Here is a 25,670-nt window from a genome sequence, read left to right on the forward strand (position 1 = left end):
AAGTTAGAACCGATGTTAGATTGTGGGAAGACAAGTTCCCCACATCATTACCTTCTTGTTACAATATAAACAAATTAGATTTGGTTATCTAAACTCAAGGTGTAAAATGTGGCCCATTGCTAAAAAATGTGGAAGATTACTCAATCCATTAAAAACAATATAGAGTACTATAAATTCTTTGGGTTTGTGAACATTAAATAAATCAAGCCTCAACATTGTTTTTACAATCACACTATTTTTGATCCATATATGTGTCCTAGTTTACTTAAACATATGCATCACAATGTGTAATGTGAATTACATGTGAAACTAGCATGCCTTCCTTCACAAAGATTCCTCCCAAACACCTCCCCCCCTCTTTCTCTTAGCTAGTGGCTACATCATCCTAATAATCACAAGAATTAGGCAAGAAACAATAGGATTCTCAACATTTCCAAAGTAGCAATGCCTTTCATAGTCATGAACAAGCAAGTAACCTCCTAAATCTTTAAAGAACAATACATATACCTTCATTGTCAAAGTGCCTACCACGTGGATGCTTTTTTCCAAGGGTCCCATTCTAAGAAGTATTTAAGCTTTATTCGGTCCTTTCACAAGGGTTGTTTATATGCAATGTGCTGACACATTGATTAAGGGAGATTTTACATGTTGAAAGGATGGATTTTTTGGTCCCTTAAATAGAAACGTTAGCATGCTTCCATGTTTGATCTTGACATTGGCCTCAAAGTAAAACCCTTATGTTTGCACTCTATGGACACACAATTGCTCATTGAAAAGTTTGAGGGGGAGGTTTTTCAAATGTGGTAGGTAAAAGTTAGTTTCTTCTCATGCAATAAAGTTTATGGGACCTAGTAATTGGGCAAAAATTGTGTCCTGGTGAAGATGGAATAGGAGAAAATGAATGCAAAGGGAAAGCTGAGCAGGAATTGTCTATAATACACTTGGTTAAGTGATACATTCATCCATCATATTACATTTGCATCCACATCACAAGGAGCCTAAGATACGCTTGATGCCTTGTTTGGGACTAAACAAAAGCCCTCAAAATAAGCCTCAAATTCTTTTGAAATCTTGAGGACACACATTACGAACTTAAAGAGCATCACAACATGTAGCAAGCATTGGGGCACCAATAGATGAAATTGATTGCATTGCCATTTTGCTTAAAAGGCATGCCATAAGAACTTGGCATCCTTGTCTTTAACCTTGAAGAACTTGCCAAAACCCATATTCAATAGTATAGAAAGCACTCCATTGGAGGAAAAAGGCTCAGAGGAGGGTCTACTTCATTGACACCGGAAACACCATTCTTTCACAAAAAGTCTTAAAACCAAAATATCATGATTGTGGAAGACCTAGCAGCATAGCAAAGAATTGTGAAAAATGGAAAATTGAAAGTGCAAATCTCCTCTCATGAACAAGGGCAAGGGCACCTAATATAAGTGTTTAACTCTAAAGAAAGCTAAAAATCACAAAATTACAATCCATTACATTGTTTTATGCAATGGATATAAACTAAATCTAACACACTCTATGCGCACACTTAACAAACACTAAAAACTAGATAAAAACTAATAAAACTACACATTTAAGCTAAAATATCACTCTATCAAAAGATAAAAAAGAGAGCTATTTCTCACAAAATCACACACAAATCTCCATCAAAACCACATTTTTTCGTGAGAAACCACATCCAACAAGAAGATTACTTAGCGAACCACAATTGACCTGGTGGGGATCTTTTCGATGGTTGAGCTTATAATCCTTGAGACCTCTAAGCTCCACCACTCCTTCAGTAGCAATTTCGACGTAGCCTCCTGTGTGCGTTGTCACACCGCTGCGTTGCACTACATGCACTCTGCTCTCCTCTCACCACACTTCACTCTCATGCACACTCACTGGCATGGATTAGAGAGAGATTAGTAAAAAGATTATCAAGATCAAGATTCTATTGCACAATGAGAGAGTCCTTTGTATTATGAAAGATTTTCACTTATATACATGACCATAAGTGTTCACACTCACTTAAACTGTGGCCAACCGGGTACTTTAGGCTCATAAGAGGCCCGTGCTTATGGAGTTGCATGAGGTTGAGCGTGTCTTCAAATCCAAGCCCACATTGGTCACACCTAGTGGTGATCATGATGGAGCTGGGAAACATGTTAGAGTATGTGCATCCTAAAGGGAAGGTATTGAAATTTGGGTCTACATGTGTGGAGTGGAAAGGAGTTCACTTTATGTTTGTGCTACATTTGTAACTTGAGGAAAGACAAGTTATTCCTTGGTCGGGTGATTGATCAAAGGTTATTTTGCAAGTGAAATTAAGATAAGGTGCAAAGGGTAGATCGAGAGAATCCACATGTATTTTCAAAGTGGAGAAAACCAAGGTTCGGCGAATTGATTATGGAACAGATGAATTGGGAGTAAGTCAAGGAGATATGGAGTGCATTTAGAAGTCTAGTGCTTGATCAAGTTCAATGGCCTTCAAAGGATGGTCTCTTGAACATGTGGCATATAAGGGCCTTGAGCATGGATTGGTTCTCTCTTGCCCTTGGGAACTTAAAGAAAACACCAATATTATAAGGGAGCCTATTAGTAAATATTCCTTAAAGCCAACAACAATATAGTGCTATGTAGAAGTGACTAAATGTAATCATTCATCATGTACTTGGGGCATCTCTCGGCACATAAAATGGGGTACCTGGAGTTCAGTATCTTCTACTCATGAGAGCTTCTTAAGCTCTCTATGGTACTAGAAACGTTGATCTATCTATATAAGGACATCAAGTTGATGATGGGTCGCTTAGGCTCTCTATGGTACTAGAAATGTGAATCTTTTTAAGGACGATGAATTAATGTTTTAATTTATCAAAAGCTATTGGCTAATCCCCAAACCTATCGACATTTTGTAAGCCAATCATGGTTAGGCAAAGTTTTGGATAAGAAAATCCATGTCCCTCTACACTTGATCAAGTTCATCTCAACACCATAGCCAAGGAAAATGGAAGGAAGCTTGAGAATAGAGCCATGTCAAGGCATCTTGAAATTGTGAGGATGGATATTACCATTCAATTGTCAAAAAAAATACCATTATGGAAAAGAGAGTACTTGCATAGACTAAATGAAGCCAAGACTACAACTAAAATAAGATCTTTTGCACTTAAATGACTACATTATGCTATGTAGAATTATATACGATTAGCTTATTCTTTGCACAATGTCATCTGTTACAGGTTTATCTTTGTAAAGAGAGCAAATTTCACAAGCAATTACTCCCACAGCAGAAAGCTACAAGGTCTTTGGACACCAGCTCAAATAGCTTGGGTAATGAAATTCTAATTAAGCTAGAAATATAATGCTCATGTTTAATTTTTAGTTAATTAAATCTAATTAATCTAATCCATACCTAGGTGCTCTCAAATATGGGCAACATAGGAATGCTTCAAATACACGAGAAACTACCTGCAATTCCAATCAGGCATTTAAAAATCAGCCCCTGGCTTTGTGACACTATACTACTTCAGCCTTTTAGGGTACTGAAAAAAATTGTACAGGGCCTCTTTCCTTACATTGTTCTTTGCAAAGGTGACATGTATACTTGAGTGAGAGACCCAGTGTGATCCCATGTTCAAAAAAAGAAATGTGAATGCATGCCACCCAATCGAAAATCCCTAAACCCTGTCATAGCCTGTTTTACAAAGGGTACTTTCACCCTCATTGCTCAAAACTATGCCACAATTCTCGCAGAGTATACATTATGCACCTCTTTTTGAATGGTTTTGCAGACTTACTGTTGTCGATGTTTGATTTGAAAACTCGCAAGCAGAGCTATGTGGTCAGATGACCACTCTGAGGATGGAAGAGCTGTGTCCTTGCGTAGGCTCTCCTCATCCAGGAGCTCCAGTAGGGCTTCTACTGACAAAGAATCAGCTGCAAAACCACAGAAATATTAAAACCTGCATCTAAACATTGAGAAGCTGCATATGCTTCAAGAGCGATGCTATAGCAGTAACCTGTGTAGAAAATATAGTCAAGGGTACCGAGAAAATCCCTCGAATAATTTGTGAAGAGTGGTTCATGGTTTCCCATGTCCATCCGGTTTTGTTGCCCATATCCCCCCATATTGGCAAACATTGAGTACGCACTAACCTGCAACCACCAAAGATAAATCTTCAAACCCTACATCCTACACATGATTGGCTACAAAGAAAATATTGTGTCCATGTAAACACCAAGGTTTGTAGAATTACAAAAAAGTGGGATTTCAGACAAGGCCATCAACGCGATGTACCTGCCCCTTAATATATATTAAGTGTCCAGGGGCTCCTTTCACAAGGTCCAAACAGTTTGCGAAGTGCTTATGCACCTCACATAGCACGAAGAGGTTAAAACTTTCGACCCTACTGGCAGAGCTGTTGGTTTTGAATCATCATGACCTCATATCTTTGGATTTTAGATAGGTATCTGGCTTGACCATGCTGGACACGATTTGTGGTGGGCAGACGGATGCTGACAGTGGGCTTCAGGCTTCAGCGCAACTGTCCACGGATCATGTGAAGGTGCTCATGGGCAGAGACCCTATGGCATTTCACCGCATATGGCTCAAATGTTGTCCATCGGTGGATGCTTCTGGAGCCACCCTAAGAATAAATTGGAAATTTCAAAATATAGCTTGATTAAAACATTACAACTTACCAAGGGTAGCTGGTGAAATAGTTTGCTTGCAGGACAAAGTATACCAAGAGGATCTGCTTCTAGATCTGGATGTGATGGGTCCACCCTTCCTGTGGCCAGCAGCAAATGGGGTGCACTGTTGTCCAAATGACAACATTTGCCCATACAAAAACTAAAACTATATTATATACAAAAAAGCACTTGTGCAATGTCCAGAAGAAATATGAACATGCACAAAAGCATGCTAATACTTGGTAAACAAATCAAGACCAAGAGACAGCACAATGGGGTTGACTACTAAGTACAAACCTGCCAGGCACAGAATTGAAGTCACCACAAACAATCATAGGTATGTCCGCACTGGCTGCAATCTTCTCAAGCCCTTTGGTAAGAGTGTGCACCTTCACCGAACAACAGACAATGTAGTCACAGAGTGTATTCAAATTAAAAGACCAAAAAAGACGCACCTACATGTAGGCATGCATGCGTATGTGTGCACACACATGCATGCAATTAAGTCAAAAAGGTATACAGAAAGCTGTTCAAACCTGCCAGAGCTTCACATCTTTGAGATCCCGATTTGCACTCAAATGTGTATTGGCCTGTCATGCAATAATGAACATTAGTGTATTACATCTCTTTTGCATAATCATATAATACTCCTGAAAAGACCCATATATTTAAACGGACAAACCCTTCAAACCATGTCCATTCACATTTATGTACTCATGCTGCATCAGTGAGCCATGTCTACATGCCATGTATGCGTGAGGATGTCATCATGCCACAACAGCACAGCATGTCACCATACCACATCAGCATTAAACAACAGCAAGCATGCCAGCTTGCCACATCAGTGTGCTGTCCCATGCAAGCATGCCATGTCAACATAATACATCAGCACAGCATGTCACTAAACCACACCAGTATGCAAGTGACATGGTACAATGTAAGCAAGGCTTGTGTCCCAAGGAAATACTCAGAGGCCTGCCAAGTCAATGGACTGTCATAGGTGGCACTCCCTTGACAAGTGGAAGGGGTGAAGTGTATGGTGCAAGACACCTCATCAAGGGGAGGTGAGTCATTCAAGAGCTTTACTGTTCCAAACATAAGATATTTCTCTATTTTTCATCAGTGGATGCATCGTGTTCATACCACACACAGCAGTTGCCGTTTACCGGGGGGTGAGAAACCTGAAGACTCCCTAGCCTCCAGCACAACAATAAGAGCTACATTGTCCTGCCAGGGGAACATCCATAAGTACAGAGATGTGAAATGAGAAATCCTGATTCACAAATTAGTCTTCAAACATCTGAAGCAGCGCGCAATTTTTTTAATAAAAAAATCCACCTTCATGAGACGGGCAAGATTGACGTTGTTTTGCATTAATGGGACCATCATTGACTGAGCAGCTTTATTGAACTCAACCTGTATATAACAAATAATTACACACCACAACTTAGCGAGACACCAATGATTGAGCAGCTTTATTGAACTCGGCCTGTATATAATCAAAAGTATTGCACACCAACTTTCATTTGATTCCATTAACTAAACGCAAATAGTCAACATTCAATTCAATTACTTGGGTGTATATTAAAGTTGAATTTCTGAAAGTCGTTCTGGATGAGCAGCCAGGAAAAGACAAGGTGTCAATGGATGGACCGTCGTTTCCAGGACATCATCCCACTTAATGTAGCTCAAGAGTTGAAATGCTTAGGAAACTCTTGATGAAATATTTCTGTAAGATTCTTACAAATTCTACCTTACGAAACTTTGCACAGCTATTTTCCTCTTAAAAAAAGACAATTTTCTGCTTTTTTTAAAGGCAGCCAATTGGTGCATGCCTGTTTGGAAGCTATACAGCTGAGAACAACCACAATCTTTATGGGGGGAAGTGACACATCTGTAGAGTACGATCAGGATTAGCAGAGCCCACGCCATTTTAGGCAGCCTCATCAGGAATTAGCTGCCCCAGGATCTCAAGAGCAACACCGGGCAAGTCAGGATCAATTTAAGCCATGTTTAATCAGACAGCCACTAAGTACAGATCCAATGGCACCTTGGAGAAGTTCAAGGGCAGATTTGTGACCAAAAGGTTTTGCACATGTGAAAGGTTTTGATTTTCAAGAAACCTTTTGTAACATGCTAACTAACAATGGATGAGGTTAACAAAATAAACACAGATTAACACAAAGAAGCTTGACAAAAATAGTAACGAGAGGGAGAGAGAGAGAAAGTCATATTAACGTCTACGGAAGACTCCAAGGGCCTATGAGACCAAAAGTAATACATTGGTACCATGGATGTACTGAGCCATGGAAAACTAAAAGAAAAAGTAAAATGAAAACATCTAACAGGACATCTGATCAACAGATGATCCTGTGTAGAGTGAGATATGTTGTGATCAGCTAATGACGATACCTGCGTCGGCCAGAACCGATCTAATGGTGGAGTGAATGTCAGTGGGAGTGTGTCATGTCGGCGGAGAACCTCACGAATCTATCTCTATGTGGTGGAGGGACCTGATGCTTTGGGTCGGGGACGTCTAGTTCGCAGAATGGATCGAGCTCTCTCGTTAAGAACTCCTCTGGGGCATGGAGCCGGGGCGTGTGTATGGGTGGTGGTCTCTAATGTCGTAGTAGAGGAATTGTTGTGGGCAATGGATTCCAATGTGGATGTGTATACCACAAAGAAATCTGTGATGGCTCTCTACGAGGTGTCCTGTCAGAGCCGGGGCTGTCTCTCAGCATGCTACCTCAACACTACATCCCTGTGTCGTTTGAGCTCCATCAAGTACATGCCCAAGCACCTCTGATCCTCAAACTATATTACCCGTGTGAGTGGTCTGAATCCCCCTCGGAAGAGGCAGCGGAATCTCACTGTATCTTGTAGTAAGCCGGGCAATTGAACATATAATCGGCCTCATCCTGTACTGCTCCTATGGTGCATACTGTGCATGTCCTCTCCTCATGTGGGATATCCTCAGCTCTGCCAGTCTCTACTCCGAGGCAGTGGGAGGATACCTTGAGCTGGCCGCCGATCATGATACGCATAGCATGTGACATGTGTATCTGTATGTATCCCGGGATCTTAAAGAATCCATCGTCGGAGAGTCTCAAGAAGTGATCCTTCTAGAACTCATACTTCTTACCAATCTCTGACAGAGACCTGTCTCGTGAGAGATCAAGGTAGGGGGAATCCAGGCTATATGGAAACAGGGGGAGACAGTCCATCCGTATGCCATGTGCATGAAACCACTCGACTACCTCTTAGAGTACCATGCATGTGTCCGTAATGGTGGTGGCCATGTCGCTAAGGAGAGGAGGGCACTCTAGCTCGTCTCGATTGCTCCCTCTCCCTCTCGCAATATAATTGCATAGAGGACTCTAGTGATAGTCGTGGGAGGCGGTCTCTGTCAAGCGTGTATACAAGCTCAATATAAGAGGCAGTTTGAAAAATGGCATTTGCAACCAGTGGGGCCATCCCAAACTCTGCACGTAGAATATCTTGTGGTTTAGTTTGCTTACTCCTGATCATGCGTGACGACAACATCACCAGTAGCCTCTCTATGCTGCTCCAGTGATCCTTCCCTAGGCTTGGCCCCCAAAAGGCTGCACCATACATAGCCCTTGGTCGTACTAGAGTATCAAAGAGCTAGCACTTAGTGCAAGGTTCTTGGAAATGTGCCTAGAAACACTCTCTCCATATGGGCTAGGGATGCATGCCCCCTCGTAAGTCGGTCAATGCCAGCTGTGGTCATGCAAAACAAAGGGCATGTAAAAGTGACTCCTAGATACACATACTTCTCCACAATCTCCATTGGGGCATCTCTGTATGTGAAAGAAAATTGTGAGGCGACTGCATAAGATGGGTTGAAGACCATAACCTTGGTTTTGCCCAAATTGACCGTAAGGTCTCTCTCCCTGCAAAATCTGTCCAATGCATTTAAGTGTTTCTGTAAACCCTCGGCTGAATCTAAGATCAAGACAATGTCGTCAGCATATAGCAATATGGGCACTGCTCTCTGAGCCAATGGTGAACCTCTACCTCTGAAACTATCCACAAATACTGCGATCTCATCAATGTATAGGCCAAAGAGTGTAGGTGAGAGTGGGCAACCCTGCTTAACCCCAATAGTGTTACATATATCTCCCGAGGTCCCACCCGGTGCATGTACTTGGCCGAGTACTGCCCCATATAGTGCCATCACACCCCATATCATCTCATGTGAGAACTAGAGCTCCTACAAGCATCCTATGAGACGGGATAGAGGGACGGAGTTAGGCTTTACGGAAATCCATTTTTAAACAATACACGTCTCTTTGAGGACCTCGCCTCCTCTATGATAGCCCATAAAGTAAAGACATGGTCCAGCGTGGAGAAGTTTATCCTGAAGCCTACCTGGCCTGATGCTCTGTTTCCCATCCTCTCTGCCATAAAGCTCATCATGTCCTCTAGTACTGCCTCATAGATCTTGGCCATTGTGTGACCAATCAAGATAGTCTTGTAGTTACCTGGGTCCGTGGGGCCTCCTGCTTTGTGGATGGGGACAATGGTGTTGGTAGTCCAAGAGGGTGGGAGGCCCTTCACAGAGTGCTCTATTAAAAAGACTGGCAAGAATGGGAGCCAACACATGGTGCCCGTGGGGAAAATGTTCCATGCGTAGATCCTCATGATCTTTTGCTCTCCCATTATGTAGCTTTTTAAGAGCCCTAGTGACATTGGGGGAATCAAAGAGATAAGATGTAGACCGAGGGATGTGACATTTGTGGTATAGCTTGGTTTGGCACATCATACAGTTGTCATGCATAGGCTTCCCAAAGGCTAGGATCTCTGATAGCTGTAGCCTGTAGGTGCTCTTTTTTCTTCAAGAATGCACCAGGCTTCTGAGTTGTCCTCGCTCAAAAAGAGCTGGTATGACTCTTGTTCTCATCTAGCGGGAAATGCCCTTTTCTTTCGGCAAGTGAATGTACGGAAGATGCGTTGCATCTTATGTGCTGAAATCAGCCCATGTTCCCTCTCACGTAAGAGGTGAAGCCTGGTGGTTTTGCACTCTATATCATACCATCCATTCTGGGGTTGGGATCCCATTGGCAAACTTGTTGTGGAGCATGTGGTGTAGGGGAAGCTGGCGTGGACGGAGTCATGGATGATGGAGGAAAGCTGGGATGTAATGGTAGAGATGGGGAGGGATAAGTCGAGAGCTGAAATGTGGCGGGAGAGGTGGTCCTCATATGATGAAAATGAATCCGGGTGAAGGTGGTGGTAGGGGGTGTGGATTTGGGCAGTAAGGTGGGGCATGAGATCTTGAAAGAAAGCATAGTAGTTAGGAAACATGTTTCCTAGGAAGGAAACTTGGAAATGAAGCGTTTCCTTGTAGGAAATGCGTTTTTTTCAAGTTGTCTTTCTTGCTTGAATCTCTTGTTGGCATGCTGCCAATTGGTTCTCCCAACACTTTTGGCAACAACATTCCACTCAATGAACTCCTCTCTTTCCATTATAGAGAACATATTCTTGATGGTCTACTCCCAAATTCTTGAACTCAAAGTAGGTCTTTAGCTGGAGAACAAGCTCCTTGTTTACCATGAAAAGTTGCTTGCTGTTTCTCAAGTAATCAACCCACAAACCCAACCAAACCCTAGACTTCTACATGCTTCCTAGACTCCCTAGGACCATGCTAAGCTGAAATCTAGACTCTCTAGCATTCTACCATGTTGAAAATGAGCAAAAAGCTGATGCAAGAACGTTGATTTATCACAAAAACGAAAACCCTAATTTGGCTACGTATGCTAAAATGCAAACCCTAAACTGCTATGCAAACTGAAACAAGGTTGAAAAGCTTCTCTCTATAACAGGGTATCGTCCATGAAGAGGATTTCCTTGGAAGTCCAGATGCAGGTTATGAATCCTGCAAAGTCATCGACGATGCGGGAGCACATTAACACTAGTTCTGTAATTGGACACTAAAGTGTCCTGAGGACACTAAAGTGTCCTGAAAGTTAGCATTTTTCTTGAATTTTTGTGGGCAATCTATTAAGAGTTTTGAAATGCTTAACATCCACAGATGTTCCTCAAGACCCAAAAAAATTTTGAGATTTTTTAAATTGCACTTTTCTTAGCTTTTGCAAGGCAATATTTTAATTTTCTTAGACGCATGCTGATAAAACGCATGATTTTTGCTGTTTTCAAAATAGTAGTAATTTGTACATAACTTTTAGAAGGGACATAGTTTGATCATGAAACTTGGCTTGATGGAAAGCCCATGATGTAAACTAAATCTTGGAATCATCAAACGATAATTATTGGATAAATTTTTGACTCGCTAATATTGAAATGATGTTTTTTATACAGGTGGAGCATGAATTTTTCTCCTTCCATATGCAAGCTAATAATGTAAAACTTGAGGTGCACCCATGTTATATAGGGTAAATACTACTTTGTTTTGAATTTTCCAAAACTTTAGAGCCACTTTTTGGGCCTCTTCTCATACATGGCCTTTTGCGCAACCTGTTTTTAATACGTAAAATGTCTAATTATGAGCCTAATTTTGATTTTCATCAAAGAGAAAAGTTGTGTAAGTGCATTATTTGTTGTAACTATAGGTGTAGACTACTTGTGCAAGCATAGTTATGATTAGTTTTTGAAAAAAGATGATCAAATTTTGTATTTTTGTTTTTTACAGTTTTTTTAGAACTAGGCGATAAGAACCTACTTAAGTGGAGGCTAAGTTAGTGTCATACACATCAAATTATGGCTTATTTATCTCATCTCAAGCATGAAAACCAATAATCAACATTCTCATTGATAGGGCTACAATTTTTTTTAGTGGCGTGATTGAGTTTTGATAATACGTGTTACTTTTGCTGATTTTATACAACTTTTTTGGAAAAAATTCTAGGAAAGGAAAATGATTTTTTTGGTGACCTTCTACCTCCTTGGACTGATGTATGCTATCAAAATATCTTGGGAAAAATGCTATTGATATCATTGGATTTTTTTTGAGAGAATGATGCTTGCATATTTGGAAAAATCCTGAAAAATCCTGAAAAATGTTCATTTTCAAGACATATGCTACTTTGTTGCTTATGTACTTCCAAATAAAAAGGCATTTTATATGTTTAGCATTTTTTACATAAGCATAGGGTTATGTTCTACATGCCCAATGAAGCATTTTGGTTTTTAAAGCCTACATTAGGAGTTTGATTTTTTTTCGCAACCCCCAAAAAAGGACACTCAAGTGTCCTGTTTTGGTACCAAACTAGTGTTAACAAGCTGCAAGCTCTTCAGCAAGAAGTTCTTCAGGCTGCGAAGGAGATATCATCGGAGGATATGGCCATCACATTGCTGTCGCATTTACTCTCTCAATACTCAGCTTTCTACTCTTCTTTGATTACCAGTGGGGCAGGCTCAGCACCATCACATGGGAGAAGCTTGTGCCGATGGTCTTGGACTAGAAGGAAAGATTCACGAACCCTCCGCAAGGCGGAGGTTCGGAGGCCTTAATTGGCCAATGGTCGAAAGGCTGTAACAACAAGGGCAAAGGGAAGGCTTCACCGGAGAAGTCTTCCGAGAAGAAGTCCCACTCCGACCGCGAGAAACTCAAGGCAGAGAGGACCTATAATGACTGTGGCGAGAAAGGCCACTATTGGAGGCAGTGTCCCAAGCGGAGCACCGAGAAGGGTGTCGAATCCTCAGCAATAACTATGAAGACTCCAGCTTTTGTGCACATGGAGGTTATGGACACCGGTGTTTCATTTTCTTCGTGCAGGGAGGAGGTTGGAGGACTTTCCGCTACGGATACTCGGGAGTGGATTCTCGACAGTGGTGCTTCCAGGCACATGACTCTTTCCCGTTCGGCTTTACAGGATCTCTACAGGTATTCTAGTCACATTCTTACTGGGGATACATCCACTATCCCAATTCATTGTGAGGGCAGGTTGGAGATAGTTCTCGATGGCAGAGGAGGGAAGCATTCCTCCCAAGTGTTTCACTTGGTTTTCATCTCTTGTCAGTGCATCAAGTTTGCAAGACTGGCATACGAGTGGAGTTTGATGAGCATTTTGTTGCTCTCCGCGACAAAGCAACATGTTCATTATCAAGGTAACCCTGGATATGTATGCGCAACTTCCCTATAAGTGGGGTAACCTGCACCTCTTTGCCAACAAAGGCAGCTTCTGCTTCAATCTGAGGTCCCATGTTCTCAACCTCAATACCCAAGGCAGCTGCCATTTGAATAGAGATGAAGTTATCAGTTGCACAATCATCAAACATGAACAAGGCGGGCTGATCCTTGATTTGACCCCATGCTTTGCATACCATCCGCTCTTTTGCATCATGTTTTGTGTTTCCCTGCACATCGGAAACTGCATGCACATTAGCCTTGGTTTGCTTGTCGTCATGCTTTGGTTTGCGGTCAGGGCATTGTCGAAACATGTGCTCTTTGCTGCCACAAGAAAAACATTTTTCCTCCTTGGCATATTGCTCCCTTTGCTCGGGGGTCAAGCCAAATTTGTTCTTCTTTGGGGCCTGATCTTTAGATGAGGTATTTTCAGCTTTACCTCCCTTGTGGGTCTCCTGGAAGTTCTTTTTAGGTGGCTGTCCACTTTTTTGCAGATTTGGGACAGCCTTGTCTTTGCCCTTTGATCCGCCTTGATCTTGCTTAATTTTGAACACTAATTGCTCCGTAGCAAAAGAAGAGGCTGTAAGTTGTTGCAAAGTATGTTTCCGGTGCAATTCAATGCCCGAACGATAAGCTGGTTGCAATCCAGAGCGAAACTTCTTCTTTCTTTCATCCTCAGTGATTTGCATAAAAGGAGTTACCTCAAGCAACACTTTCCAAAACTTATTGACATACTGTTGCACACTTTCATTATCTCTTTGCTCAAGTCTATCCCACTTTTGAGTGAGAGTTTGCTCCGCATTTGGTGGCAAGAACTGAGCATAAAATCTGTCCTTAAAACTCTTTCCAGGTGCAAATGGAATCTTTGGTGATCTTTTCAGTGATCCACCAATGAGGAGCGATCCCCTTCAAGAACATGCTAGCATGGCGTACTTTAGACTTCTCAGGGAAGTCCTCATCCGCTAAAAGCAATGTCAAACTGTGCCACAAATGCTAACACTTTGGAAGCATCATGCTCTCCATGAAAAACATCGAACTTAATGGACTTGTCAACGACTTTAAATTCCTTGAGCTTTCTGGCATGAGGCTCATGGTCCTCTCTTTTTCTTTTTCCTTTATCCAACGGGGTAGCCCTATCTGCATGGGGCTCCATGGGCCATCATGGAAGTTTCATGAAGCACGGTGGCATGTGCTCCACGAATCTAAGAATCAGATGCATGTGCCCTTCCTGCATAAGGCAATGTCTCTCCATGAGACAACTCAGTAGGCAAAGCTCTTCTAGTGGCAGACTTGTCACCCCTTCCATGGGATACATGTCTTGAATGCATGTGACCATCATGCCCTCCATGAGCACTAGCATACATATACCTGTCAGGCTTTGTGCCTTGTGGAGAAGATGCATGACGAGAGGTGACTGTCACCTCTTCCCTTTGCATAAATGACCTCAACCTTTGAGATGCGGGATCTCCATGCTTCAAGCGAGGTGGATTTCTGAATTTCAGCTCTCCATCTTCCCCCTCTTTGATGTCACCTTTGCGGAGGAGGTAGGAAAGTGCCAACTCCCTTGGCTTCTTGCCCACTTCCCCTGCCATGGACTCAAAAGTCACGTCTACCATTGCATCGGCTTTCCTTGCTTCAATGGCACTTTGCACATGGGGATCTTCATGCAAAAATTTCAGCTCTTGCTCTTGTGCCTGCCAAAGCTTTCTCATATGCTCCAATTCAATCCTCATTGCATTAGGCTCTTCTTCTTACATGACTGTCTTTCCTCGAGACAGTTGTCCCCTTGAATCACTATCATTTACCCTCTCAAGGGGCTTGTGCCTTCCTTGTAAAGCATCAGAACCACGCGAGACACTTGATGGGCCCCTCGAATTAGGCACTTCCAAAGGGTTGCCTTGGCTGTCCATTGTGTTAAGTGTGCTAGAAGCGGGGTGTCCAATACACAGGTTCGTTTTTCCACTAAGAAGAGGGAAATAACCGTGCTCTGATACCAATGAAACCGATCCCGTCCAGTGGGAATAGACTCCGTCGGACACCCACACGCGTAATAGCACAACTTAATTATCACAAATTGAATGGACAACTTAATAACAACTGAAAACTGAAATGAAATGAAATGTTGATCAATGGACACCAACACTGGGGCCGGAACGAGCCGACCCCCCCTCAATATATGATATATTATTGGGAGTATTGAAAAGATACAATGCTCCATGGGTTCAAAGAACCAGATGATGTCCATGTACAACTGAGATGAATACAGTACCAAACAAGAGACTCGAAGTAGACGTTCGAAGGAGAGCAGTCCACTTGAGTAGTCTAGTTTCTACGATCCTGTGTCTTCACTGGAATCCGCAGAGAGCGCCCCACTGGTGTTCCAAGACCACGCACAAACAGGCGCTCCCGTACTAACGCCTGGCTCTCCCGATCTCGGCACCCATGGACCGTGGTTCTCCAGAAGCTTGGACTACTTACCTATAGCCCGCTAATGGAAGACAAATACCCGATGCATCTAGGTGCAGCTACTAGAGATGGACACCAAGGCGCAGCAGCCTACTGGCAAGAAGGAAGAGCACGTAGCCGCCTGCTGAATGAAGAGGAGGCCTGGGCGCAGCCACCTGTGGAGATCTGGGGGTGCAGCCACCTGTGGAAGAGGGCGCAGCCGCCTGTGCAGCTGCCAGTAGAGGAGAGCGTAGCCACCTGAGGAGGAAAGCGCAGCCTGCTGTGGAAGAGGGGGTGCAGCCGCCTGCAAGGGGAGGAGCGCAGCCACCAGTAGCCGCCTGCAAGGAGAGCGCAGCCACCTACCTGTAGCCGCCTGTGGAAGGCGTGCACAGTCGCCTATAAGGGCAGAAGACGCCTGGCTGCAGCTGCCTCTGGAGTGGCGCAGCCGCCTGCAGAGTAGGCAGAAGCGCAGCCGCCTATGGAGGATGAAAGGATGGTCGCCTGCACAGTGCTCCCAAGCTGGTGAGATGGTCGCTCCTTTGTAGGTGAGAGAGAGAGCACACGACCACACCTGGCCGGCCCCTCTGGTTTGCATGCAGGCAGCCAGTTCCAAGGTGGGGTATCGGTAGGTGGTCATGCACCCACCCCCACACATAAAGGGTTCCTTTTACCCTTCATGATTAAACGTGGGTGCCCACCCTACCAAGGACATCATTAAATATTTGGGAGGGTGCCCACTCTTTAATGAATGTGAACTCGCCACCTTATAAAAAACAAAGGTTAAAAAGAATGCTATAAAGTAAACAAGTGCAATACACTTACCACCTGTTCACACGCAACAAAACTCGTCAGAAGACAGAGCAAACTTCACGACTCACTGGCAGGCGTCCCCGCTCCGTAAGTGGCATGTCAAACAAGCAAACACAAGAATACAAGTCATGCGAAAACAATTCCAAACATGCAAAACATGAATGCATGTGCAAATAGTATCATGGACATATCTCCCGTTCATGGAACAAGTACAAAACATTTGTCGGGCACAATGATGGCATGACAGAGAAACATAAATCCCGGTCTTCCTATGGAGTGACAGTCCCATAGGTAAGACACAGATCAAGGCACAAGCCTCCCTATGGAGTGACAATCCCATGGATAGATCATACACGGGTGGCACCAGTCTGGCTCCCGTCCATGTTATGCAAAAATACTGGCCCCTTCACATGAGACACCGGCCTGGCCTCAAGTGAACGAGACACAAATCTGGAGATGGACCAAATGGTCGGCCAATCGGTGACAACAAAGGTAAGCATCATATACATCACTATCCAAAGATGTCTCTCATCAGTCGATGGCGGATATCCTCAATGTTCTCCATGATGAGTACTCTGACTGGACGTCTCCCATGCCGTGCTAGTATGGTCCTGATCCTTTGTTGTAGTCTCCGCTGGTGTCGAGATGGGCCTCTTATCTACGGGTGCCTGGACCGCCCCAGCTCTATAGCCCGATCAATCAGTGTACCTCTGGTGTGGCTATACTCTGGGGCTAGCTGCAATGCCTGCTAGCCTGACTGCTCAATCTCTGGTCGAAAGAAATCTGTAATCTGCCTTTGTAGGTGTCTCTCCCTCTCTAATCCCCTCCCTCTCAAGAGACCCTCTCTATGTCTACGCAGCTCTAGCAAGTATAATCCAAGGCATCTCTGATCCTGGTATCTCATGACTCTGGAAAGTGGTCCGAAACCCTCTCTGAACAGGCAGTGAAAACAGCCTCGTATCTCATAATATACTAGGATACGGTGTGTGTGGACAAGCTAAATCTAATACGAATGTAACATGCAACGGAAGTATTCGTAATTGAGGATCCTGTCACACAAATGCTCACACCGTCTTCTCTATCCTGAGTTTCGCGTGTTTAGCAACCCACTTTATGACTTCAAACTTTAAGAGATTTGAGAGAGAGAGAGAGAAATGAAATAAAATGATATATTAACGTCTCTAAGAGGCCATAGTGGCCTATGAGACCAAAACTGAGAGTACATTTGAAGTTGGTGTCTCATCAAAGAGAACAACTAAATGAGACTAAAAAGCACAATAAACCGATTGTCCTACAGTTATAAGAACAGAACTGTAAGACTCCGCGATGATACTGAGTAGAAAATACTGGAAAATACTTAAAAAATGTGTATCAGGTAGATTCATGTATGCTGATCAGTTGAAGTGTTGCCCTCTCCTTAGATCAAGTATCTCCGCCATGGGGCTGTCTAGAATGGAGAGGTCGTAGAAGCGAGGTAGGCGCCTCCAATGCCGAGTAATAATGGCTCTGATCTGGCGATGGTGAGGATGCCGTGGTCGGGATCCTAGTGGGCGTGGCCGACGAGCACGACATAAGATAACTGCTCTCAGTGGTGACTCCTTGGGAGCGTGGTCGGTGCCTTGATGGCCCAATGGAGGAGGTATCAGGAGGTGTGTAGGCTGGGTTGCTGGTGCTAGTGCCGAAAAAATCTATCAGGGTCCTCTGTCTAGGTACATCATGGCTCGGCCTCTTGTCCGCCAAGAGGGTCTCTCTGTGTCTCCTGAGCTCAAGTAGAAACAATCCAAGGCATCTCTAATCCTCAAACTCCATGACCCTGTGTAACGGCCCAAAACCCTCTCGGAAGAGGCAGTGATATCTCCCTCGGATCTCATAATAGACTGTACATCGGCAAATGTAGTGTTCCTCTATCTCTACCTCCTGGTAACATAGCTGACAAATGCGGTCATCCACGATCTGATGCACATATCGCCCTGTCTCAATCCGCAGCTGGTGTGATGAGGTCCGGATCTGTCCAATGGCACAACGTATCCCATGTGATAGGTGTACATCCATGTACGACGGGCGGGTGATAAAATCATCCGGTGATAAAATCGTGCCCAAGGGCTCAAGGGGGCTAGTCCATGTCCTCTCTGTGTCCACTCTGATGATATCCATCCTGATCACGCGATTTTGCTCTGAGCGGGTGAGATCCAAAAATGGACAATCCAGACTGTACTGAAAGGGTGGTAGTGCCTCTATCCGCAAACCATGTAGGTCAAACCATGATCTCATTTGAGAGTACCAACAATGAGTATCTCCATCCTCTGCCAACTGTATGGATGAGGTCAATGCCAATCGGGAGTACCTCTGCTGCTGAGGGAGCTCCCATAGCTGCTGTAAAAAAGGTAACTGCCTGGAATAGGGCCTCGGTTACTACTGGCGGGGCACCCAGCTCAGCCCGAACAATCTCGTGTGGTACTGATGATTTGCTCCGAATCATGCGGGCAATCATCATAATCAGTGGTCTCTCCATTTGCCTCCATCCCCCATTTGTCCCTCTCTGAGATCTGTGATGTATACTCGGCCCCCAAATTGGAGCTCCGTACAGGAGGGTCGGTGTGACAAGCGTATCAAATAGCCACAATTTGGTGCGTGGCTCCTGAAACTGTATGTGTGCACACTGCCTCTCAAGTGCCCCCAAGGCTGCATGCCCTTGAGCTAATCTAGCTGCTGCTGGCTCCTTCAGGGAGAAACGTGGTCCTGTGAAAGTAATTCCCAAGTAGACATATAACCTGACGTACTCTACCGGCTCCCCTCGGAAAGTGAACCGAGGCTCTGATCTCGTCACCCATGCTTGTGTGGTGTTAAACACCATAACCTTGGTTTTCCCAAGGTTCACTGTCAGATCTCTATCCGCACAGAAAGCTTGTAATGCATCCAGGTGTCTCTGTAATCCTTTCGAAGAGTCTAAGATTAGAACAATATCATCAGCATATAACAAGATGGGTATCAACACCCCTGCCAGGCATGCCCCTGGGCCTCCCAATCTGTCTACATAATCAGAGACCGCATCAATGTACAGTCCAAAGAGGGTGGGCGATAGCGGGCATCCCTGCTTCACCCCTATCGTGCTGGTCACCCTATCAGATAGTTTGCCTGGAGCTCGGACTCTGCCTGTCATAGACTCATACAAAGCATATATCCCCCACTGCATATCCTCGGGTACCTCAATGTCATGCAATCTGTGCATAAGCCTGGCACGTGGTACGGTATCGAAGGCTTTGCGGAAGTCCACAAAGTAGCAGTATATCCTTCTCTTATGTGCCCTGCCCTCTTCAATAAGTGCCCGAAGCGTCAGTATGTGATCCAAGGTAGTAAATCCTCTCCTGAAGCCAGCCTGTCCATGTGCTCGATGACCATGTCTCTCTGCCCATCGGCTCAACTCCGACTCCAATATAGAGCCATATAATTTGGCCAAGTAATGACCAATCATGATCGTCCTGTAGTTGCCTGGTACCATGGGGTCCCCACTCTTAAAGAGTGGTACAATGATATGCTTTGTCCAGCTTGTCGGGAAACCCTCACAAATGGCACGATTAAACACATGTACGATGAGCGGAGCCAAAGTGTCTCGTGCATATGAGAAGTGCTCTCCAATTAGCCCATCATGATCCTGTGCCTTTCCATTCTGTAACCTGTCTATCGCATCTAGCACCATCCGCATAGTAAAAGAGGTGCTGCTAGGCGGTCTAGCTCCCAGTGAAGGGAGGGTGGGGGGCTGTCCTGGTGCCATATAGCTCTCTAGCATAAGTATGCCATGCCTCAGGTGCAGTAATCGGAGTACCAGGCTGTCTCTCCTGAAACATCTTCCATGCCCTCTTGCTGTCCTTCCCCAGGAAGAGTTGGTAGATCTCCTCCTCTAGCTTAGCCAGATAGGCTCGTTTCTTCCTCCGCACAAGGCGCCGAAAGGTCATCCTGGCTTGTCTATGCGTGTGAGACCCAATGGCAATCTCACGTTGTAGCTGTGCTCGTCTCATGACACTCATCATCATACCAACTGTTCTGTGGGGCAGTGCTGCGGGGGTGGGTGGAAGGGATCATAGTGCAAGGAAATGCATATGAGGGGGATGCATGTAGAACACCTGCCAATCCTCTCATGATCTCGTCCAGAGGGCCATGCGGGTCTAAAGCGAACAAGTCAGCAGATACTGCATCCCGATAAACCCCAACTGTCTCACATGTAAACTGATATCTCGGGTACCTAGGTAGATGAGTGGCTGGCCCATCTCTTGGGGATCTACCTACTAGTGTGAAACTCAGGTATGCATGATCGGCTGCTATGCCAATGGGCCTACTGGAAATCGTGAAACCCCGCACATCAGGTATCAATGAAGGAGATCCCATCAAGTAGTCCACTGTGCTCGCTCCCCCTTTAGAGTTCGAGTGTGTGAGAGCATCTGATCTCGATAAGCAATTGTATATGACCAACCCATGTGCACTCCTGAGTGTGAGAAAATGCCTGCCATAATCTGTAATCTCCCCCTCATCCTGTGCTGATCTGTGCAACCCTACATCCTCTGCCGTGATCTCCCGATACATAGCCTCTTGAGTATCATACAACTCTGACTGCTCTGTGCCTGTACGTGCATTAAAGTCTCCCAATAGTAATATGTCTCCCATGTTGGCAAACCTCATGATATCATCATATAGCGGTATATAGGGCAACTCTCCTAATGGTGCAAACCTGGAGTGGGCTGGGGGAAAGTAGCATACCGCCACATATAGCTCGCGGAGCCCCCCTCTGCATATTCGGACCCACATGTACCTCGCATCTGCATCTTTATGTACCACATGTATTTTGTCACGAGGCTCCTCCTGCTGTAAAGTATTGCCACTCCTCCAGATCCTCTGGTACCTCCCACTGTGCGTGGCTGAGGGCAGAAAACTGATTCCCATCTATAACCCCGAACGTCAAGAAGCCTCTTGTTTGTGCACTGATGGGTCTCCATATACATAGCAATATCAATGTGTCTGAAAGTATCCTGCATTTGTTCTAAGGGCTCCGTTGCAATTCCACACCGTGAATCGCAAGGTCTCATAGGCCGCGCACCGTCAAGCGGGCCTCCTCTCCATAATGATGACTCGGCCATCTCTGTATACCGCCCATTTCCCCTCTTTCCTTGCCTCAAGCACACGCGGCATGTGTTCCTTCCGGTGTGCTAATTGTGCCGGTGTAAGGTCCTCATCCAAATAAATCTTTTCCCCCTTAAGGGCCATCCTTTTGGAGAGGAAGGCCTTCTTCTTCTCCAAGTCACCAAACTTGATGATCAATATCTTCGCCCTGGTTTCATCTCTGCCTACTCGCCATGCTCCAGTAATGGGTACATCAGTGGCTCCGATTTTTGTTGCAAGAGCTTTTGCATCCTCTTGGGGATTTCCCTTATCTTCCCACCCAACTACACGTAAATGTAAGGCACGTGCCCGTCTCTTGGCTTCCTCTTCCAATGTAGCATTCGTCACCTCTACTTTATTGACTGGTGTATCCTTCTGTTTTTTTACTACTTCAATGCATGGGTTGACTTCCTCAATTTGTTTCTTTGTGGCACTGGCAATTTCAGCCCATGAATGCATTTCCTTCTCACCTGCAGCCACTTTTGCCTTACATGATTCCAAAGTGTTTTGCATTTTTGTGATGTCTTTGTCGTGGTCAGCCATACACATCTTCAAAGTGCCTTCGTACAATGCAATTGTTGTGCCAATCTCTCGGAGCATGTCATCCTTCCATTTCTACATCTCTTTTTTCATTTCCGTGTGCATCAAGGCTTGGGCTAATTCCATCTCATCCCGTACTTGGGCTTGCATTTCTCCCTTCAATTCGACATATATATCTTCCTTCAACGTTTCGTATATCACTTTCCTTTGGGCATGCATCTACTCAGTCCATTCCTTTTCAAGCTCCTGTCGCATAGTGTTCATCTCTGTCCTTATGTGAAGCTGTAGCTCCTAATAAAGGGAATCATCTCGTCGGGCCATCTTCGTAATCCTTCGTGAGCCAGGGGACATGATTCCTTCCCTCAGTCTTCTGCGGTAGGCATTTGGTGCCTTCGTGGGGGTGTGGTGTGAAAGGTTGTCTCACCATCCTGTTCCCCACTCTAGGGGTAGAGAGAGAGAGAGAGAGAGAGAGAGAGAGAGAGAGAAATTGTACACCGTATGGGGTCTCGAATTACCCATTGAAGGGCCCCCTATCCCGTTACCGGAATAGTGTTTGCTTTATTTCTTTGAAGAGACTGACTGTGGACTGCTGACTGTGGACTGACGATAAGCCAAACGCAAGATCTCGAAGGACCAAGAGTTGGGCTGAACTGGACACGGTTGTAGAAGCACCAATGATGTCCAATCTTGAGTCTATACACTCTTCCCAATGGATGTAGGAAGGCTGCAAATCTGAGGCTAAGAGAAGGGGCTAATTGAGACTGTTCTAGGCTATGTATGAATGCTGAAAATGAGTATGAATGCTGAGTTTTGCCTTCACCAAGTGGCTGCAGCAAAACGATGCAAACAAGGATGCTGAAAACTGTATGAATGCTGAAAACGCAAGGTGATCTTTAGGCTGAATGCTGTAGATGCTGCGTTTTACTAAATGAAGGCTGAATTGCTCAAGCGTTGATGCTCCTATATGCCGATGGATGATGTGCTGAATTCTCCAATCGCTTATGCTCCTTGTGCTGAAGGCTCCAAGCGTTAAGGTCTTCAAGGCTGAATGAGATATGAATGAATGATATGCTCAGCTATTTATATGGACAATGGATGCTGGTCGGCTAGCTACAAAGCTGGCCGATTGCATCTGTCTTGGATAAATGGATAAATGATGTAAAAATGCCCAATAAATGCTATAAATTATGGAAATAATACTGGATAAATTCTAATGAATGCTAGATGTTATCTGAAGATTTCTGCAATGGTCTAAATGATGTGGATGAATGCTATACATTATGCAGAGTGCTTTGAACTTTCTAATGCAAACCCTAAGGCTTCTACTGACTCTACATGCATGAATGCATCTCTTCAAGTGGGTTAAGGGACTTGGACTGACTGACTGACTGTCTAAGGCTGAGAATGACCTACGTAGCTCGTGCTTGACTTATCTTGGACTGAGGATTACAATGGGGTCACAGTGTACAACAAATATCATCCTAAAAGGTGCTAATAATGTACAGTGTTGCGCTGATGATGATGAGCCATCTTGTCACCATGCACTACAGTGCAAAGTGCATGTGAGACTTACTCTAGTAGGTGGCTTTGAGGGCTGTTGAGAAAAGCTTCCAACTGGCACACAACATCCATTCAATGAGAAAAGAAGAATGCTGAGGTGCCACAATTGTGGGATGGAGGAGGAGGGCGCACGTACTAGAGGACTACACAGGTTCCTCATGATGTAAAAACATCTGTTTGGTCCAGCATCAGTGAGAAATCAGGTCAGTCTACCAAGCACTCAACAGATATAGGGTTCATACCTGAGATGCTACATAAAGAGCAAGGCAGAGTTGCAATCACTGCCTACGTCTTCGCCGCCAAGATGGACAGTTAGTCTCCAAGGAGACTACCGTACTGTCTTCTCTGATCAGCAGGAGAAGCAGTGGGTATCAAAACTCACCCCCTTCCAGGTTCTTCTTGTTGTATCCTCTGAAAGAATCCACGAACCTCTGAGTGGAAGAGAAAAGGGGATGCCTATGTTGATTCCTGAAGAGGGAGAGGGTTATGGGGAGGACCTGGCTGTTGTTGTTGCAGTGGGTCCTGAGTGGAGGTGGAAAGGGGATGCCTATGTTGATTCTTGAAGCGGGAGAGGGTAATTGGGGGGACCTGGCTGTTTTTGTTGCAGTGGGTCCTGAGATGTCTTAGCTAGGTGCCACCAAATCCTCCAGATGATCCTGGTGTGAGAGATCATAACCATTCCAAAGCTCTATTTAACTTCACTCCTTGTGTGGAGTGGAGACAAATGTTGACTTGATCACTCCCCCACCTATGCCCATGTCTGTCGAGTTCCCCTATGCTGATTTCCCAGTGATCTGCAGGATGAGGAGGTTGGCAGCGTGGCATACTTGTTACTTATACTAAACCTATGCATAATTCTATTTATGTTTAACAAAATTGCCCTTCTTTAACTTTGACCAAAAATATTAGCAAAATTTCTCCAATGTCCAAACCAACTTTTAAATCATCCCACCATAAACCCATGAAGCACAATACCAACCCAGCTGCAGCCCACCCCTGATGTGTGCCACCTTCTAACCAACCCGTTCTTGATTCACAATCAAATACCACAGCTCGTGAGTGAAATTAAGTCTTAGAATGTGAATTCTGAAACCTTTCAGTTGACAAATGAATCATGAGGCATGAGTTCAAATCTTCAGTTGATAACGAATGTCGTCTGTTATATGTTGAAATTTATGTATGTGCACAAAGGACAGATAATAGATTGCTAGAATCTTGTATCTCTAACTCATGTGATATGTATATATATACCTAGATGAATCCAGGAATGTGCATGTTATATACGCATGGTAGTCAGCCCACAAGACTATATAACTATCAACTCCATTATGCATAGTATGGACTAGATACTAGAACATCCCCACTAACGTCATCACTGCCCAATAGTGGGAGTAGAACTCTGTATCAAGATATGCTCTCACACACGCACTCCACACACATACACACACACACACACACACACACGCACAAGAGCATATACTCACACAAAGCCCTTCATACTGCGTTTCTGTCAAACCTCTGGAGATGCACGGCAGACTCAGCCATAATGAAGCCTAGCACTAAGGGAAGTAGCAAATAGAAAGAATTAGTACAGCAAATAAGCATAATGATATGTATATGTTATTCGGAAGAACCTAACCATTATTGGAAAAAATATATTTTACCAAACCCCATACTTATCCTTCAGGTGCCATATTTAAAGATGGGTCCATTGAGGCAGAGAAGGCAAAAAGAAAGGGAGTGAAAAGTGGTGGGGGAGAAATATAAGTTTTTCTTTTTTCTTTTTTAGGAGGTCAGCGTCAATACTTCATATTCGTAATTGGAAATCAATGTCTATCTGGCTGCAACATTGAGCTGCCCATGTATCTACATCTAAAAGAAATTTCTAGTGATTTTCCAAACTTAACAAGGACTAGAGGCTGCTACATAAGGCATAAACTACAAGAATATTTCTGCATACAAACAGTACGTAGCTTCCAGACTGTTTACCTCGTACTTTTTCACCAACGAAAAATGCTCCCGTTTAAAAAAAATAGCACAACCATCGGTTGCAAAAGTTGCACCTGTGTACACCTGCACACAAAAGTACCTAAGACATGCACTTCTGCCATTTTTAAACAATTCATAAAAACATGTATATACAGGCCCCATGACAGCTCCTCATAGATACCAAACCATAAAAGAAATGTTCAAAATGTACTTCTGTGGTCTTCTTTTTGTACACAGGTACATATCCATGCTTCTCCAATTCGGGAGAAAAAAAATCCTTAAAATGATCACTTTGCACCTGCATTCACGATTCAATGAAGTGCCCATTGTATAGCAAAAAGCTTTAACAAAGATCTTAGCAACTTTTGGTAGGGCGCCC

General features: G+C 44.2%; 1 protein-coding gene across 2 annotated transcripts in view; it reads right to left on the reverse strand.

Moving 5' to 3' along the window:
- Window positions 1–3,447: 3,447 nt before the first annotated feature.
- The window catches only part of LOC147609796 (carbon catabolite repressor protein 4 homolog 1-like), a 62,924-nt gene continuing 40,701 nt past the window's right edge, over window positions 3,448–25,670 (reverse strand). The window contains exons 3-11 of one of the 2 annotated variants that reach the window (XM_086786743.1): window positions 25,503–25,589; window positions 25,292–25,375; window positions 6,025–6,102; window positions 5,830–5,913; window positions 5,223–5,276; window positions 4,984–5,075; window positions 4,696–4,810; window positions 4,014–4,149; window positions 3,448–3,930 (exon numbers count right to left, since the gene is read on the reverse strand). In XM_086786743.1, coding sequence (XP_086642869.1) covers window positions 3,788–3,930; window positions 4,014–4,149; window positions 4,696–4,810; window positions 4,984–5,075; window positions 5,223–5,276; window positions 5,830–5,913; window positions 6,025–6,102; window positions 25,292–25,375; window positions 25,503–25,589 — 873 coding nt within the window. In that variant the 3' untranslated portion in view covers window positions 3,448–3,787. Of the gene's footprint in view, window positions 3,931–4,012; window positions 4,150–4,695; window positions 4,811–4,983; window positions 5,076–5,222; window positions 5,277–5,829; window positions 5,914–6,024; window positions 6,103–25,291; window positions 25,376–25,502; window positions 25,590–25,670 lie in introns of those variants that run through there. The other variant, XM_086786744.1, reaches the window with a different exon arrangement.

This window comes from Cibotium barometz, chromosome 50 (genome assembly GCF_041138505.1).
Source record: "Cibotium barometz isolate CiBa-2024 chromosome 50, ASM4113850v1, whole genome shotgun sequence".
Lineage (NCBI taxonomy): Eukaryota > Viridiplantae > Streptophyta > Polypodiopsida > Cyatheales > Cibotiaceae > Cibotium > Cibotium barometz.